At 42.6% G+C, this 17,736-nt stretch overlaps 1 protein-coding gene across 1 annotated transcript in view; it reads left to right on the top strand.

Moving 5' to 3' along the window:
• LOC117514108 overlaps positions 1–17,736 on the top strand; it is a 57,995-nt gene that overhangs the window by 20,157 nt on the left and 20,102 nt on the right. Inside the window, exons 6-8 of the mRNA XM_034174396.1 lie at positions 963–977; positions 16,314–16,377; positions 16,466–16,509. Of these exons, the coding sequence (XP_034030287.1) occupies positions 963–977; positions 16,314–16,377; positions 16,466–16,509 (123 nt within the window). The remainder of the gene's footprint in view (positions 1–962; positions 978–16,313; positions 16,378–16,465; positions 16,510–17,736) is intronic.

The following is a 17,736-nucleotide window of genomic DNA, read 5'->3' as shown; positions in this document are numbered from 1 at the left end:
GGAAGCTCTACTTTTGGAGGAATACGAGTGACGTAGGGGTGCTCTTGAGTGTTCCATCAATTGGTGGTACATGATATTCACCATTGTTTGAGGTAAGACACTGAAGTTTTGTCCACTATAATAAGTTTAGCCTGCTCTGTACCAGGCTAAAACCTTTAGTCGGGCAATGCGAAACTTTAGCCGACTAAATGCTTTATGCAAGAACTAACGTAAAAAAAATTAGTCAACTGAGTTTATTTGACTAAATAAGATTAGACTGCTTTATGAACCCAGTGCCAGGTGTCTGAGATGAAAGAAACTTACAAACACACTTTTCAAGATACATACTTTTCAAAACCACACATATCTTGCTAGAGACAGAAAACAGATGCTTTTGCTACGTTCATGCAAAATCCTTTTGGCAAGGTTGTGTAGACTTGTTACTGTGTTATTTATGTTTTACAACCTAACCACAATGAAAAAAATTTAAAAGTTTCTTAGCTGTACAATTAATTTGTTTTCAATGTGGAAACAGTCTGTCTCCTTTACTGACAGTCACACCTGCTCCTAATTCATCATCCATTAACCACCCAGCAGGTGGGAGACATGATATTACATCAGCAAAATAAAGTTGCTGTTTTGATTTAATCTGACACATCACACTTTGCTGCATCGAGCAGACACTGAGCTACGGTCACGGAGAGAGGCGGAGACTCTCGGCTCAGCCTCTGTCACTCAAAGCGACCACGCCCACAATTACACAGAATTTTATGGATTAAAACATCTTCAACTAAGAAATTAGAAAAGAATTCACCTCCTTACAGTTATGGAGGAGGAAACCATCTACAGAGACCAAAAACTATTTTTTGTTTTGTTTTAATGTATGTGTGTTATGGTGGTGCTTCATAAATATGCCATAATTGATTAAATGTGACAAATTACTTTTTTGTGATCAACTGAAATTATTTCTTTTTCTTTCACAGGACATCAGGCCTGAGGTAATTCAGCATACAGCATTTGTGAAATTTAATGTTCACTGTTTTTCAATGTGGTGAAAGAGTTGAAATCAATTACATGGTTCCGCCTGATGGCAAAAACTCCTGGCAAACCTCTGATGGAATATGTGACCTTTTCGACATTAATGAATGAGAAAATCTCCGTGAGCTCTGAAGTACAGTGCGGAGGGTTTGCCAATGATTCAAGCTCATTCATAAGGTGACAAGCTAGACCTGTTTTAATACAGAGGGCGAACTTTTTGGGCAAATAGTCCAAACGGCATAGTGTGAATTCACCCAAATCGAACAATGCCACTGCTGCAAAATTTACTGTAGAATCAGATGCTTTGATATGACTAAAAACCTGCATTTTTGGGCATGGAGGTGCCCTCTGCCATGAAATTGTGTCGTATTCATGGTGCGCTTTTTTAACTTCTGACACACGACCACTTAATTCTCCCTGTCGCATATTGTCACCTACAAACCACCACAGGAGAACTATTATTACTGCCTTATTTTGCAGTCAGCCATACTTCCATCTGGTTTCACAGTAACTAGCACAGTGTTTATAAAGCAAGTAATAAAAACACATTAAATAAGTGAAAACCAGGTGACAGTGGTAAGGAAAAACTCCCTTTGGTGTAACTGAGGAAGAAGCCTCAAGCAGACCAGACTCAGAGGGGTGATCCACTGCTTGGGCCATTCTAATAGTTACATGGTTTTTAGGAAAGATTGTGGGATGGGAGAGAGGGGGGAGCAGAAGAAACTGAAAACAGAAACAGAAAAAACACGAGCAACAAAAACAGAGCCCGTTATTGAGATAAAAATGGTTCATCTCGGTTCTTTGTCTCTGTTTCCATGTCTCGAATGCTTCTGGTAGCATGTAGGGTGTCTTAAGGTCAGTCCAGTGCCCTAGGGTGCAAGGCAAGTGTCCATTAAAGTGCACAGAAAGAAAAATAGCAGAATTTGTTGGGCAGAAATAACTGTGCTTCAGGCATTAGTTCACCAGCAGTAAATCAACAGGGAAGCAGAGAGGTGATTAAAGTGATCGCTGACAGCTAGCCCTGTGCTTCACTAACAGACCCAGATGTAGTGAGGCTGAGACCTGTTCTATTGCTAATAATATGAATTAAAAGGAGATGAAGCATAATTCCATGGCCTTTTATCCTTTTGAGATTGCAAATACAACCATTCACTTCAGGAGAAGCTTCAGCCTTCATACAGCTTTATATGCTTCATAAACTTTGATACTTCCAAGTTCTTCAGGTTCCATATGACAGTCATTAAACAGCCGATCACCATCATCGCACTTACTTTTCTTCATTCTTTCATTTATTCAATCACAGTCAATAAGCAGGCCAGCAGAGATATGGCTAACATTTAGTAATGCTCAGTGTTTCAAAGACCCGTGTCCTTGGCACAGCTGTCATGTTGAAATTGCTGATAGAACCCACGTACATTCCACGTACACAATACCACATACCATCTGTTAGTCTTCATGGTCTCATTCTTTCAAAATCTGATGAAACTGCACTGCTTCCTTGTCAGCACATGTAGAAACAAAACATATTATTATATGGATTGGCTGCAATGCTACGCGTACTCTGATTGGCTGATTACCGGTTGGATATTTTCCCATAACGGACCGGTTACCATGACAATCGGTCCACAATGTGTATTTTTGTTACAAACCAGGAAGCTAAAACACAATTAGAAAAATCAAGTCAGACTTGGACATGAACGTACTCCATAAATATCTAAACGGCATCTGAAAAAACACACAGATTAAAAGGTCACCAGCTAACGACAGGACCATCTGTTAGCAAGTTCTTCACAGAGTGAAGAAAGTGAATGATCCCAACACTGTCAGCAGCATATTCGGGCATTATTATCACTTTACCGACATGTTGCTAGGCCGGTATCGTAGATTTACGTCGACGCTACCTGGCTATACCTGCCCGCTGTGCATAAACAAATGACATCATAGCGCGCAGACCAAGAACTGTCCGCAGAGGGGGAAAAAAAAAAAACTGTCCACAGAGGAAAAGACGAAAAGGCGAGAAGTGTGTTTTGGTCCCAATATGGATATTCCGGATGATTTTCTCATGGATAGTACGACAGTGAACAGCAGCTATTTGCCCTCGTCTAACTCGGGCGAATATCTGTCATTTTGGGTGACTGGGCATGAACGTCGGGCCTCTAAAATGCATACCGCCCTCCAAAAGCATGTTATTGTATTAATACTGTAAGTTTGCGTGCGTTTTATTTTCTCTCTCTCTCTCTCTCTCTCTCTCTCTCTCTCTCTCTCTCTCTCTCTCTCTCTCTCTCTCTCTCTCTCTCTCTCTCTCTATATATATATATATTCATTCATTCATTCATCTTCTACCGCTTAGTCCAATTAAGGGTCGCGACGGCCAGTTTATTCTGTTTGTTGTGTTTATGCAGCCCCTAGTGGCGTATTCTGTTCAGGCATGTTCCTGGCTACCTAAAATAACTTCTCTAGGACCTACGTTAGTAAAGTGAAGAAGTGGTCCAGTGTTACTGTTTCTCCTCAGAAAACTCAGCAGAATGTCTGTCTGTGTGTGCATTAGCAAGTAAGTTATCAAATGGGAAGATCTATTTCTGTGTATTGAAGCAATTTAAATACATGGAATAACATTATTACTTTGATTACTTACAAAAACTGCATTATAGATTCAAATGCTAATTGTTGTTGCTAATATACCAAAGCATAATGAAACAGTATACATTTGTTTTATTTTGTTAGTTATATATTTATTTTATCTGTATTTTGCAGAAACCACACACAGATTAAATTTGATGAAACTTACAACTGACCTGTTTCTTCACAAATGGACAAATATTATGCTCTAACTGACATACTGCAGTGTTTATCAACCTAAAGTCATTTACAACCAGCAAATTCAGTTCATGGTCCTTCGAGCAGGACGATAAAATACTGCAGACCACAAGATGTCCACCCAGGATGAATCAGCCAGATCTCATCGCTCAACACATCCTCCACCTTACCTAAATGACTATGAGGTCAGAGTTGAAAGTAATGAGTAAGAAGAGGAGACGTATGAGGAGGTACAGTCAGTAAATGGACTGTCCTCTCCAGCAGATCAGTCACCTGAGGGAAGGGTTTCTCCCTGCATAGCAATTGGAGGAGAAGTAGACAACAGTCCCCCTACAGTACGTAAGAAGGATCTGAAAGTAGGAGAGGACAAGTCTCAGAGTCCACACCGCCGTCACAAGTCTCCAGTTCGTCGGTATGAGTCTCAGAGTCCACACCGCCGTCACAAGTCTCCAGGTCGTCGCTATGAGTCTCAGAGTCCACACCACCGTCACAGGTCTGCACGTTGTCAGCATGAGTCTCAGAGTCCACGCCACCACAAGTCTCCAGGTCGTCGGTATGAGTCTCAGAGTCCACACCACCGTCACAAGTCTCCAGGTCGTCAGCATGAGTCTCAGAGTCCACGCCGCCACAAGTCTCCAGGTCGTCAGCATGAGTCTCAGATTCCACACCGCCACAAGTCTCCAGGTTGTCAGTATGAGTCTCAGAGTCCACACAGCTGTCACAGGTCTCCACGTCGTCGGTATGAGTCTCAGAGTCCACGCCGCCATCACACGTCTCCAGGTCGGCGGTATGAGTCTCAGAGTCCACACTGCTATAAGTCTCCACGTTGTCAGCATGCGTCTCTGAATCAACACCATCGATCAGAGACTACTAGATATAATAACCATGAATATTCAGGTCATCCCCATCATGAATCTTCAAGGTGTCATCATTACAGTACACCCTACTACCAAGCTGAAGGACAGGTCCATTACCATGGACGTTACGACTCGTCAAGAATGCGCACTGTTTCCCCACCTGACTATCATAATAGGTCAACTCCAAGATACCACTCTAGAGCCTCTCAGCAGTACAGCAACGGGTCCTACAATAATCAGCAATCTGAACACCACAACAGTGAGTCACGTGATTATTCTCACTACAGACATTATCATTCTTCGGTGTGCTCCGAACCTGTATATCGAGGACCAACTCCAACTATCCCTAACTTTGTGCATGAAGATCCTAGAGAGTTCTCTCGATTGAAAGTTGCACTCGATAATCTGTTGCCCTTAGATGCCACTGAACAATTTAAGTAACAGATCTTACTGGATCACCTCAAGTTGGAAGAGGCATTACTGATCGCCGATTCATACTGTAACAGTTATCACCCTTACAGTGACACTATGGATGCCCTTAACGAACAGTAAGGTCAGCCCCATCAAATGGCATTGACACGCATAGCCCAGCTCATAGATGAGCCAAATATCAGAAGTGGTGATACAAAGTCATTCCGCAAATTTGCATTAAAGGTACGTGCTCTAGTTGGAATGTTGCATCAGCTGGGAGACATTGGCCAAACTGAACTGAAATGTGGGTCACATGTTTCTAGGATATTAACTAAGTTGCCACACCATCTTAGAGCTGACTTCAGGAGACATATCAACCCTCTCCAAACACCCATTCCCACTCTGTTACATCTCACTGACTGGCTGGAATATGAAGTCAGAGTGCACGAGGATAGCATACAAGTCAGTAACAGTACCAACAAAGAGCGCCCTATCACTTGAAAGGAACAGGGATGAGAATTCAGAACCAAAGGCACCTTTGTACTTCATGGAAGTGAACAGAAACAAACGGACAAGCAATCATTCAACCAGGAAGTTCGGGAGAACACAAGAGAACCAATTAAATTTTGCCCTTTCTGCAACACAACACAGCATTTCTTTAACCAATGCACTAACTTCAAAATCCTCACAAAGGAGCAAATACACAACTGGATTCATTCAAACAAGAAATGTTGGAAATGTGGACGAGACCACTTATCATCACAATGTACATTAAAGCCTAAGTGTAAAAAATGCAAAGGGAGACATCTAGAGATCTTACATGAAGTAAATACAAATCATGACTCTACTCCTTCATCCAGTGGTCCTGTTGTTGCAGAAAGCACCCCTGCAATCAGTTCTACTACTGAGACATTGTATGTGGACAGGCCCACTTCTAGCAACAAGGTGCTTCTTAAAGTTGTCCTGAGAAATGGAGACGCATCTGTTGACACCTATGCTGTGCTCGATGATGGATCCGAGCGTACCATCCTACTTCATGAAACAATATGGGCACTAGGCCTCCACGGAATCCCAGAGGCTTTACACTTACATACTGTACGGCAGGACATCTGTATTGTTCATAGTGCCTCTGTGTCATTTTCAGTTTCTTCTGCTCTTCACCCTGATCAAGAGTACAAAATCCAGCACACCTTTATGGCTAAGGAGCTAGCATTGGGAAGTCATACCTACCCAGTAGCAGACCTCAAGAGAAAATATCGGTACCTCAAAGACCTCCCAATCCCTACTATAGAACATGCACAGCCACTGCTACTGATAGGGTCTGACCATCCACACCTTATCCTTCCAACAGAGCCAGTTCGTCGGGGGCCTCCAGATGGTCCTGCATCTGTAAAGACACCAATGGGCTGGACCCTTCGAGGTCCGTCAAAGTTTTTAAAGCATTCCCTTCCTACTGCACAGTGCTTATTCACATCCACTCCCTGCCACAAGCTGACCTCTTTACTCATGTTGAACATTTATGGCAGTTGGACATTTTGCCGTACCGGAGTGAGAAGGTTGTTAGAAGGTCATGGGAGGATTCTGAAGCACTCAGGACACTGGAGGAGAAAACAGTGCGGGTAGAAGTGGAGGGCGTCAAAAGGTATGCAACACCCTTGTTGTGGAAAAAGACCTTACCTCAGCTTGAGGCACCTAAAGAGGCTGTATTCCCCCACCTACAGGGTACAGCGAAACGGCTAGCAAATGATTGTGTTAGAACTGAAGCCTACAAAGCTGAAATACACAAGCTTCTCAACTCGGGATATGTGAAGAGGATTTTGCCTGCTGAAGCCCATGCAAGTCCAGGATGGTACATCCCCCAGCACATGGTTACCCACAATGCAAAGAACCGTATTGTCTTTAATTGTTCATTCAAGTACAAAGGACTATCATTAAATGAACATCTACTTCCTGGCCCTACACTCTGCTCAACTCTTCTAGGTGTTCTGTTGCGATTCAGAGAGAATGCAGTTGCCATAAGTAGTGATGTGAAAGGTATGTTCCACCAGGTACGTCTCTTACTGGAGGACCAGCCGTACCTGAGGTTTCTCTGGCGGGACACTAATACGGAGCCTCCTGCAGTCTACCAGTGGTTAGTACTACCATTTGGAACAACCTCAAGCCCCTGCTGCGCAATGTTTGCTCTACAAACTCATGTGATAAATCAGAGTCAGTCCAAGGAAGACACACGCACAGCATTTGAACGTTGTTTTTATGTGGACAACTGGCTACAAAGTCTGCCCACAGTCGAACAAGCCAAGACATTAGCCAACAAACTAAGGTGCTTACTAGCAGAAGTTGGTTTTGAGCTACATCAGTGGACAACCAGCCATCCAGAGGTGATCAGTCACCTACCACCTGAATGCACTTCAGACAGCACCAAATTATGGCTCACCCAAAGCAGCCATGACCCCCAAGAATTGGCCTTAGGGTTGATGTGGCATTGCCATTCCGATACGCTGGGCTACAAGCCAGCCCTATCAATCAGAGAGCAACCGACCATGAGAGTCATATACAAAGTGCTCGCCAGTCAATTTGACCCATTGGGATCCATCAGCCCATACATCACAAGAGCCAAGGTATTAGTGCAGAAACTTTGGATGAAAGGGCGAGAGTGGGATGACCCTAATTTGCCAGAGGACTTAATTAAAGCATGGAATACCTGGCAGGATGAGCTCTCACAACTCACTGAAATCTCCATTCCACGATGTTACACTAACTCCAAGATCAACCTGTTCGCCTGCAATAGAACAGTTCACATCTTCTGCAATGCTTCAGAGCAAGCTTATGGATCGGTATCTTACCTATGTTCCAGTTCTGATGAAAAGAGTGTTCAGGTGTCCTTTCTAGCAGCAAGATCACATGTGGCACCCAAAAGACAGCTCTCCATGCCCAGATTAGAGCTCTGTGCTGCTCTCAGTGGAGCTCAGCTTGCTGCAGTTCTGAAAAGGGAGCTCACTGTCGAAATCCAGGAGTACATCTACTGGACCGACTCTACAACAGGTTTTACGTGGTTGCAGTCTGAGTCCTGTAAGTACAAGGTGTTTGTCGGGAGAAGAATAGCTGAAATACAGGAGCTCACCCATCCAGAGTCCTGGCGCTATGTTGACTCCCAGAATAATCCTGCAGATGACATCACGCGAGGAAAGACTTTAACTTACCTTAAAGAGAATAACCATTGGAGTCAAGGACCAGAATTCCTGAGACTGCATCCATCACAGTGGCCAGTCAAACCTGAAAACACGATGAGCTACGATACTACAGAGATGCGAAAATCCATATTCTGTGGCCAGATTTCAGACACCACAGTCACACCTCTACCTGATCTGCAGCAGTTCAACCATTTCCGAGCCCTGCTGGAAACCACCACCCGTAGCCTTCAAGGGGTGGCAAATGAGGACTACAGCCCTTCAGCAGAAGAATTCAGGGAGGCTGAATTAATTCTTCTTAAACCGGCACAAAGTGACAGTTTCCCCATTGAAGTAGAGCACCTAAAGGCTGGGAAACCTGGGCAATCTGATAGTCGGCTGCTGAAACTATCACCCAAGTGGGACCAAGAAAATGAACTGATACGAGTTGGTGGTCATCTCCACCGCTGTGACCTGAGTCTTGATACTCTTCATCCGATTGTACTTGATCCAACACATCACATTACACAGCTTCTCATCAAATCCTATGATCAGCAATTACATCACCCAGGAGCTGAATGAGTCTTTGCAGAGATGCACAGGCCTCATTGGGTTCTGAGAGGCCAACAAGCGATCCGTAAGTTCCAGCATGGGTGTGCAGAATGCCAGAAATGGAGAGCAAAGCCAGAGGTACCAAAAATGGCAGATTTACCTCCAGCCCGCCTTAGACTGTTCCATCCAGCATTCTACTCCCCTGGAATGGATTGTTTTGGCCCCCTGGAGGTCAAGGTGGGCAGAAGAGTTGAAAAACATTGGGGCATTCTGTATAAATGCTTGACAACAAGGGCTGTGTACATTGACCTCCTCTGCAGCCTTGATACTGATGCCTTCTTGATGTCCATGCGCCGACTGATAGCCAGAAGAGGCAAACCTCACAAAGTTTTTTCTGACCAGGGAACTAATTTTAAGGGAGGTAATGCTGAACTAGAGCAAGCCTTTGGTGAACTAGTCCCTCCACTGAAAACAAAGTTGGCCTCCCAGCAGATTGATTTCCACTTTAACCCTCCTAAAGCCCCACATTTTGGAGGAGCATGGGAAAAAGAGATAAGATCAGTCAAATCTACTCTACGCACCACCCTGGGAGTCCAAGTTGTCTCAGAAGAAGTACTGAGGACAGTGTTAGTAGAGATAGAGGGAATCTTGAATTCCAAACCTCTAGGTTATGCGTCCTGACGTGGTGGACCCAGACCCCGTTACTCCGAACACTCTCTTAACTGGGCGGCATGACTCAGCTTTGCCACAAGTAGTGTACCCTGAATCTGATCTCCTCAGCAGAAAACGGTGGAGACACAGTGAGATCCTAAGTGATCAGTTTTGGCGATGTTTCACGCAGAACTATCTACCTGCCCTGCAGACCCGTCACAAGTGGATGGAGGATACAAATGATCTTAAGGTGGGAACTGTGGTCATGTTGGTAGACCCGCAATCTCCAAGAGCATTGTGGCTGGTTGGGACTGTCAAGACCATCTTACAGGGAAGTGATAACAAGGTTGCAAATAACAAGGTATTTGCTGCAGAAGTTAAAGTTAAGGACAAAACCTATGTTAGACCTGTGGCTCGCCTTATCAAGTTGCCTATCTTTCCTCGTGAGGAAGAAGATCCTCAACTGGCCTAAATGGACACAAATCTACTTGCATAGATTTGGGGGCGGCTGTTAAAATGGCCAGTTTATTCTGTTTGTTGTGTTTATGCGCCCCCTAGTGGCGTATTCTGTTCAGGCATGTTCCCGGCCACCTAAAATAACTTCTCTAGGACCCACGTTAGTAAAGTGAAGAAGAAGTGGTCCAGTGTTACTGTTTCTCCTCAGAAAACTCAGCAGAATGTCTGTCTGTGCGTGCATTAGCAAGTAAGTTATCAAATGGGAAGATCTATTTCTGTGTATTGAAGCAATTTAAATACATGGAATAACATTATTACATATTATTATTACTTTGATTACTTATAAACTGCAATATAGAGGGTTTTCAATCACGTGACCAATTTGCTGCAGGACAGGTGCCATCTCCATTCTGGATTACAAGGAGGCTGGCACGTGATAGAAAAATGGAGAGAATGTATGGTTATTATGATGCTTTAAATGGTCGAGATAAAGCTATTTATCGTGATAAATGTGTAGCAGTTGGTTCAGTGGATCCGTATCTTATACCAGATAATGAATTTAGTGGTGATGTAACGAACTCGCCGACAGTGTCACACTGCGATATTGTGAACTAGGAAGCTGCCGATCAGGTCAGCCTCACCGGCCTCCTGCAGAGCATCACAGCGGAACTCTGAAAGCGGTGGTCGTCTTGAAGTCCTGAACGATTTCTCTCACCAGGCGCTAGAAGGGCAGCTTGCGGATCAGCAGCTCGGTGCTCGAGGACCACAATGTAAATAAGCATCCATATTGGAAGCGTTCTTGTGTTATCCTCGGCAGTATTTTTATGTATTCTTATATAATTTTATTGCCGAATAAAATAAAATAAAATTCTGGGAGCAGTGGATTTGTGGTAGTGGCGGATCTCTCTCAGCGCCACGGTGCCGTGAGGCTTCTTCACACCAACGTTGAAGTTTCTGCATTTGTTCGCCAAATGCACATAGCGTATCACAGCGGCCACCGCGTCGTAATCCAGAATGGCCGCAGGACACAAAATGACATGACCGATACGTCACATGAAAACCCTCTATAGATTCAAATGCTAACTGTTGCTAATATACCAAAGCATAATGAGAGATTATACATTTGTTTTATTTTGTTAGTTATATATTTATTTTATCTGTATTTAGCAGAAACCACACACATATTAAATCTGATGAAACTTACAACTGACCTGATTCTTCACAAATGGACAAATATTATGTTATAACCGACATACTGCAGTGTTTATCAACCTAAAGTCATTTACAAGCAGCAAATTCAGTGGTTGTAAGACCGGGAGTGACATGTTTAGCCGCATGTTCTCCTTGAATTGCTGGCTGTCTGAGTGGTGTCCAAAAAATGAGGTGGGCTTCATAGATAATTGGCAAAGCTTCTGGGGAAAACCTGGTCTTGTTAGGAGAGACGGCATCCATCCCACTTTGGATGGAGCAGCTCTCATTTCTAGAAATCTGGCCAATTTTCTTGGATCCTCCAAACTGTGACTGTCCAGCGTTGGGACCAGGAGGCAGAGCTGTGGTCTTATACACCTCTCTGCAGCTTCTCTCCCCCTGCCATCCCCTCATTACCCCATCCCTGTAGGGACGGTGCCTGCTCCCAGACCACCAATAACCAGCAAAAATCTATTTAAGCATAAAAATTCAAAAAGAAAAAATAATATAGCACCTTCAACTGTACCACAGACTAAAACAGTTAAATGTGGTCTATTAAACATTAGGTCTCTCTCCTCTAAGTCCCTGTTGGTAAATGATATAATAATTGATCAACGTATTGATTTATTCTGCCTAACAGAAACCTGGTTACAGCAGGATGAATATGTTAGTTTAAATGAGTCAACACCCCCGAGTCACACTAACTGTCAGAATGCTCGTAGCACGGGCCGGGGCGGAGGATTAGCAGCAATCTTCCATTCCAGCTTATTAATTAATCAAAAACCTAGACAGAGCTTTAATTCATTTGAAGGCTTGTCTCTTAGTCTTGTCCATCCAAATTGGAAGTCCCAAAAACCAGTTTTATTTATTATTATCTATCGTCCACCTGGTCGTTACTGTGAGTTTCTCTGTGAATTTTCAGACCTTTTGTCTGACTTAGTGCTTAGCTCAGATAAGATAATTATAGTGGGCGATTTTAACATCCACACAGATGCTGAGAATGACAGCCTCAACACTACATTTAATCTATTATTAGACTCTATTGGCTTTGCTCAAAAAGTAAATGAGTCCACCCACCACTTTAATCATATCTTAGATCTTGTTCTGACTTATGGTATGGAAATAGAAGACTTAACAGTATTCCCTTAAAACTCCCTTCTGTCTGATCACTTCTTAATAACATTTACATTTACCCTGATGGACTACCCTGCAGTGGGGAATAAGTTTCATTACACTAGAGGTCTCTCAGAAAGCGCTGTAACTAGGTTTAAGGATATGATTCCTTCTTTATGTTCTCTAATGCCATATACCAACACAGTGCAGAGTAGCTACCTAAACTCTGTAAGGGAGATAGAGTATCTCGTCAATAGTTTTACATCCTCATTGAAGACAACTTTGGATGCTGTAGCTCCTCTGAAAAAGAGAGCTTTAAATCAGAAGTGTCTGACTCCGTGGTATAACTCACAAACTCGTAGCTTAAAGCAGATAACCCGTAAGTTGGAGAGGAAATGGCGTCTCACTAATTTAGAAGATCTTCACTTAGCCTGGAAAAAGAGTTTGTTGCTCTATAAAAAAGCCCTCCGTAAAGCTAGGACATCTTTTTACTCATCACTAATTGAAGAAAATAAGAACAACCCCAGGTTTCTTTTCAGCACTGTAGCCAGGCTGACAAAGAGTCAGAGCTCTATTGAGCTGAGTATTCCATTATCTTTAACTAGTAATGACTTCATGACTTTCTTTGCTAACAAAATTTTGACTATTAGAGAAAAAATTACTCATAACCATCCCAAAGATGTATCGTTATCTTTGGCTGCTCTCAGTGATGCCGGTATTTGGTTAGACTCTTTCTCTCCGATTGTTCTGTCTGAGTTATTTTCATTAGTTACTTCATCCAAACCATCAACATGTTTATTAGACCCCATTCCTGCCAGGCTGCTCAAGGAAGCCCTACCATTATTTAATGCTTCAATCTTAAATATGATCAATCTATCTTTGTTAGTTGGCTATGTACCACAGGCTTTTAAGGTGGCAGTAATTAAACCATTACTTAAAAAGCCATCACTTGACCCAGCTATCTTAGCTAATTATAGGCCAATCTCCAACCTTCCGTTTCTCTCAAAGATTCTTGAGAGGGTAGTTGTAAAACAGCTAACTGATCATCTGCAGAGGAATGGTCTATTTGAAGAGTTTCAGTCAGGTTTTAGAATTCATCATAGTACAGAAACAGCATTAGTGAAGGTTACAAATGATCTTCTTATGGCTTCGGACAGTGGACTCATCTCTGTGCTTGTTCTGTTGGACCTCAGTGCTGCTTTTGATACTGTTGACCATAAAATTTTATTACAGAGATTAGAGCATGTCATAGGTGTTAAAGGCACTGCGCTGCGGTGGTTTGAATCATATTTGTCTAATAGATTACAGTTTGTTCATGTAAATGGGGAATCTTCTTCACAGACTAAAGTTAATTATGGAGTTCCACAAGGTTCTGTGCTAGGACCAATTTTATTCACTTTATACATGCTTCCCTTAGGCAGTATTATTAGACGGTATTGCTTAAGTTTTCATTGTTACGCAGATGATACCCAGCTTTATCTATCCATGAAGCCAGAGGACACACACCAATTAGCTAAACTGCAGGATTGTCTTACAGACATAAAGACATGGATGACCTCTAATTTCCTGCTTTTAAACTCAGATAAAACTGAAGTTATTGTACTTGGCCCCATAAATCTTAGAAACATGGTGTCTAACCAGATCCTTACTCTGGATGGCATTACCCTGACCTCTAGCAATACTGTGAGAAATCTTGGAGTCATTTTTGATCAGGATATGTCATTCAAGGCGCATATTAAACAAATATGTAGGACTGCCTTTTTTGCATTTACGCAATATCTCTAAAATCAGAAAGGTCTTGTCTCAGAGTGATGCTGAAAAACTAATTCATGCATTTATTTCCTCTAGGCTGGACTATTGTAATTCATTATTATCAGGTTGTCCTAAAAGTTCCCTAAAAAGGCTTCAGTTAATTCAAAATGCTGCAGCTAGAGTACTGACGGGGATTAGCAGGAGAGAGCATATCTCACCCGTGTTGGCCTCTCTTCATTGGCTTCCTGTTAATTCTAGAATAGGATTTAAAATTCTTCTTCTTACTTATAAGGTTTTGAATAATCAGGTCCCATCTTATCTTAGGGACCTCGTAGTACCATATTACCCCATTAGAGCGCTTCGCTCTCAGACTGCAGGCTTACTCGTAGTTCCTAGGGTTTGCAAGAGTAGAATGGGAGGCAGAGCCTTCAGCTTTCAGGCTCCTCTCCTGTGGAACCAGCTCCCAATTCAGATCAGGGAGACAGATACCCTCTCTACTTTTAAGATTAGGCTTAAAACTTTCCTTTTTGCTAAGGCTTATAGTTAGGGCTGGATCAGGTGACCCTGGACCATCCCTTGGTTATGCTGCTTTAGACGTAGACTGTGGGGGGGTTCCCATGATGCACTGTTTCTTTCTCTTTTTGCTTTGTATGCATCACTCTGCATTTAATCATTAGTGATCGATCTCTGCCCCCCTCCACAGCATGTCTTTTTCCTGGTTCTCTCCCTCAGCCCCAACCAGTCTCAGCAGAAGACTGCCCCTCCCTGAGCCTGGTTCTGCTGGAGGTTTCTTCCTGTTAAAGGGGAGTTTTTCCTTCCCACTGTAGCCAAGTGCTTGCTCACAGGGGGTCGTTTTGACCGTTGGGGTTTTTCATAATTATTGTATGGCCTTGCCTTACAATATAGAGCGCCTTGGGGCAACTGTCTGTTGTGATCTGGCGCTATATAAAAAAAAAAGTTGATTGAAAGTTGATATATATATATATATATATATATATATATATATATATATATATATATATATATATATATATATATATATATATATATATATATATGTATAATAGCCATATAATAAACACGTTATTAATCTTGCTTGCTCGGTCTGTACGGGGATATCAGACCTCTTAATTTTTCACACCTCGGTCTGATATTCCCCCGGACAGACCTCTCACTCGGTCAATAATACTTTCGTATTCAGGCACTGCAAAGCGAAACTGTTCACTGTGTGAATGTCACCGGAAGCTTGGCTCTTTGACAAAAACATTGTATGTTGATGATGCAATGCATTCTTGGTCAATTTTGCCTGTGTGCGATAGGAAGAACTAAGACACACGTCTATGAGGCAAATGCATCAGTGTGTTGCATAGCATGTCATCACATGTGGGTTCACCCCTTTTGTAACAGTTAACAGACTACAGAAACAAGATGATGATGATGATAATTCTTTTAGTGGTGGATGAACATTAATGAAAATTTGTCTAACAAGAGTTAGCAGCACATCTGATTGCCCATTTGAAAAAGTAATATCAATTGAGTCCAGGCTTGAACTCAGCATATCACTAATTTGCGTTTGCGTTTTTGTGTTAATTATGTTTTGCAGATACAAAGTATGAAGAGAAGGGTTAGGTGGATATTCAGTGACTATGTGCTTTGAGCACTTCAGTTGTCCACATGCTGGTGTGTGTGTGTGTGTGTGTGTGTGTGTGTGTGTGTGTGTGTGTGTGTGTGTGTGTGTGTGTGTGTGTGTGTGTGTGTGTGTGTGTGTGTGTGTGTGTGTGTGTTTAAATATCAAGCATTGTGTTTTCTCTCCACCATAATTCAAATAAATATATAATTGTGAAGGGTTTTTAGTTTATAAGCTTGTTTGTAGGAGGAAAATTTCACAAAATATTTCCAAAGATGTAGACTCCTCAAATCTAGAACCATAGTGAGTGACAAAGGAATGACTGGTGAAATTCACCTTCCCGAACAGGGAATTGTGCTTGGATGTTCGACATACAGAATACTTGGCTTCCCTCTGAAAATTTTTAGATCTGCCACTGCCCTAAACGGAAGCAGAACGGCTGTGTATACTACAAGCACATCTTGACTGTTTCAATTTCAATGTCCAGATACTTACAAACCACACTGTAGCCTAATCGAACAATGGGCTAAAACTGAATTCCTGCGTGAAAAGAACCACTATTGTACTTGTTGATCAATGCAAGACTCAACCAGCTCCAATTACTTATTTTGTCCAACGCTTTCACCACAAATGGTCACACATATTTTAAGCGGCACTTACTTGAATCTTCTTTCATGTAACCTTTTTTCTCTTTCTTCCCAACAGATGCTTAACATTGAAAGTGTTCTTGCCAAACTGAACAGTGGTGGCTACTCTGTTCATGGAAAATGTCTGTCAAGTTTCTACAGATTATAACAACATGTTCTTGTTAACTGTAATTTGCAGTGATAAAATTGTTTTATTATCCACAATTTTAGCCCTGAGCCTCGAGACAGCCCGTCTGCTGTTGACTCTCATGGATGTATCCTTCAGAAGTCACACTGATTGATCCATTTTTAATCTGTCAGTGGTTTAGTATGTGTATAGTCAAATGTAGTGCAAAACAGGTAGGTCAGTGGGATAGGACTTGAGTTATCAATATATGGACCTGCATTCAATTCCCAGACATGCAGCCTGTGTGTTTGGTCAAGATTACGAGGGCTGTCCATAAAGTAACGGTCCTTTTTATTTTTTTCAAAAACTATATGGATTTCATTCATATGTTTTTACGTCAGACATACTTGAACCCTCGTGCGCATGCGTGAATTTTTCCACGCCTGTCGGTGACGTCATTCGCCTGTGAGCACGCCTTGGGAAGGAGTGGTCCCGCCCCCTCGTCGGATTTTCATTGTCTGGAAATGGCGGAATGAAAAGGACTTTTTTTTCCGTCAGAATTTTTTCAGAAGCTGTTAGAAACTGGCACCTGGAAACCATTCGAAAAATTTATCTGGCTTTCGGTGAAAATTTTACGGGCTCCACAGAGAATAAGGACTATTACTACAGGTTTAAGGACCCCTTTAAGGACGCTCGGCGCGCCGCGCTCCGAGTTGCGACAATGAGGCACAAACCACTGGATCATTTCTAAACGGATGGCTCTGTGGATACGAGACCGTCGTGTGCTCTTTCTCTGGTTATCACAAGAGCTGGACATCAGCCATTTTCCGGCAGATTTCACTTTTAACAAGAGATTTTGTCATGAAAAGCCGCGTGGAGGCTTCGCGCATCACGACTGATTCGCTTTGGAAGCGAGACAAAGGAACACCTCCATTTCGGAGTGTTAGAGGACAAGTTGGGACATGCCTATCTCGGTCGTGATGCGCGAAGCCTCCACGCGGCTTTCCATGACAAAATCTCTTGTTAAAAGTGAAATCTGCCGGAAAATGGCTGATGTCCAGCTCTTGTTATAACCAGAGAAAGAACACACGACGGTCTCGTATCCACAGAGCCATCCATTTAGAAATGATCCAGTGGTTTGTGCCTTGTCATCGCAGCTCAGAGCGTGGCGCACCGACCGCCCTTAAAGGGGTCCTTAAAGCTGTAGTTAAAGTCCTTATTCTCTGTGAAGCCCGTAAAATTTTCACCGATAGCCAGATAAATTTTTCGAATGGTTTCCAGGTGCCAGTCTCTAACAGCTTCTGAAAAAATTCTGATGGAAAAAAAGTCCTTTTCATTCCGCCATTTCCAGACAATGAAAATCCGACGAGGGGGC

The sequence above is a fragment of the Thalassophryne amazonica genome, chromosome 7, assembly GCF_902500255.1.
Source record: "Thalassophryne amazonica chromosome 7, fThaAma1.1, whole genome shotgun sequence".
NCBI classification, from domain to species: Eukaryota; Metazoa; Chordata; class Actinopteri; order Batrachoidiformes; family Batrachoididae; genus Thalassophryne; species Thalassophryne amazonica.
Note: the sequence above shows the minus strand (reverse complement) of the source record. Positions and strands in the feature narration are given on the sequence as shown.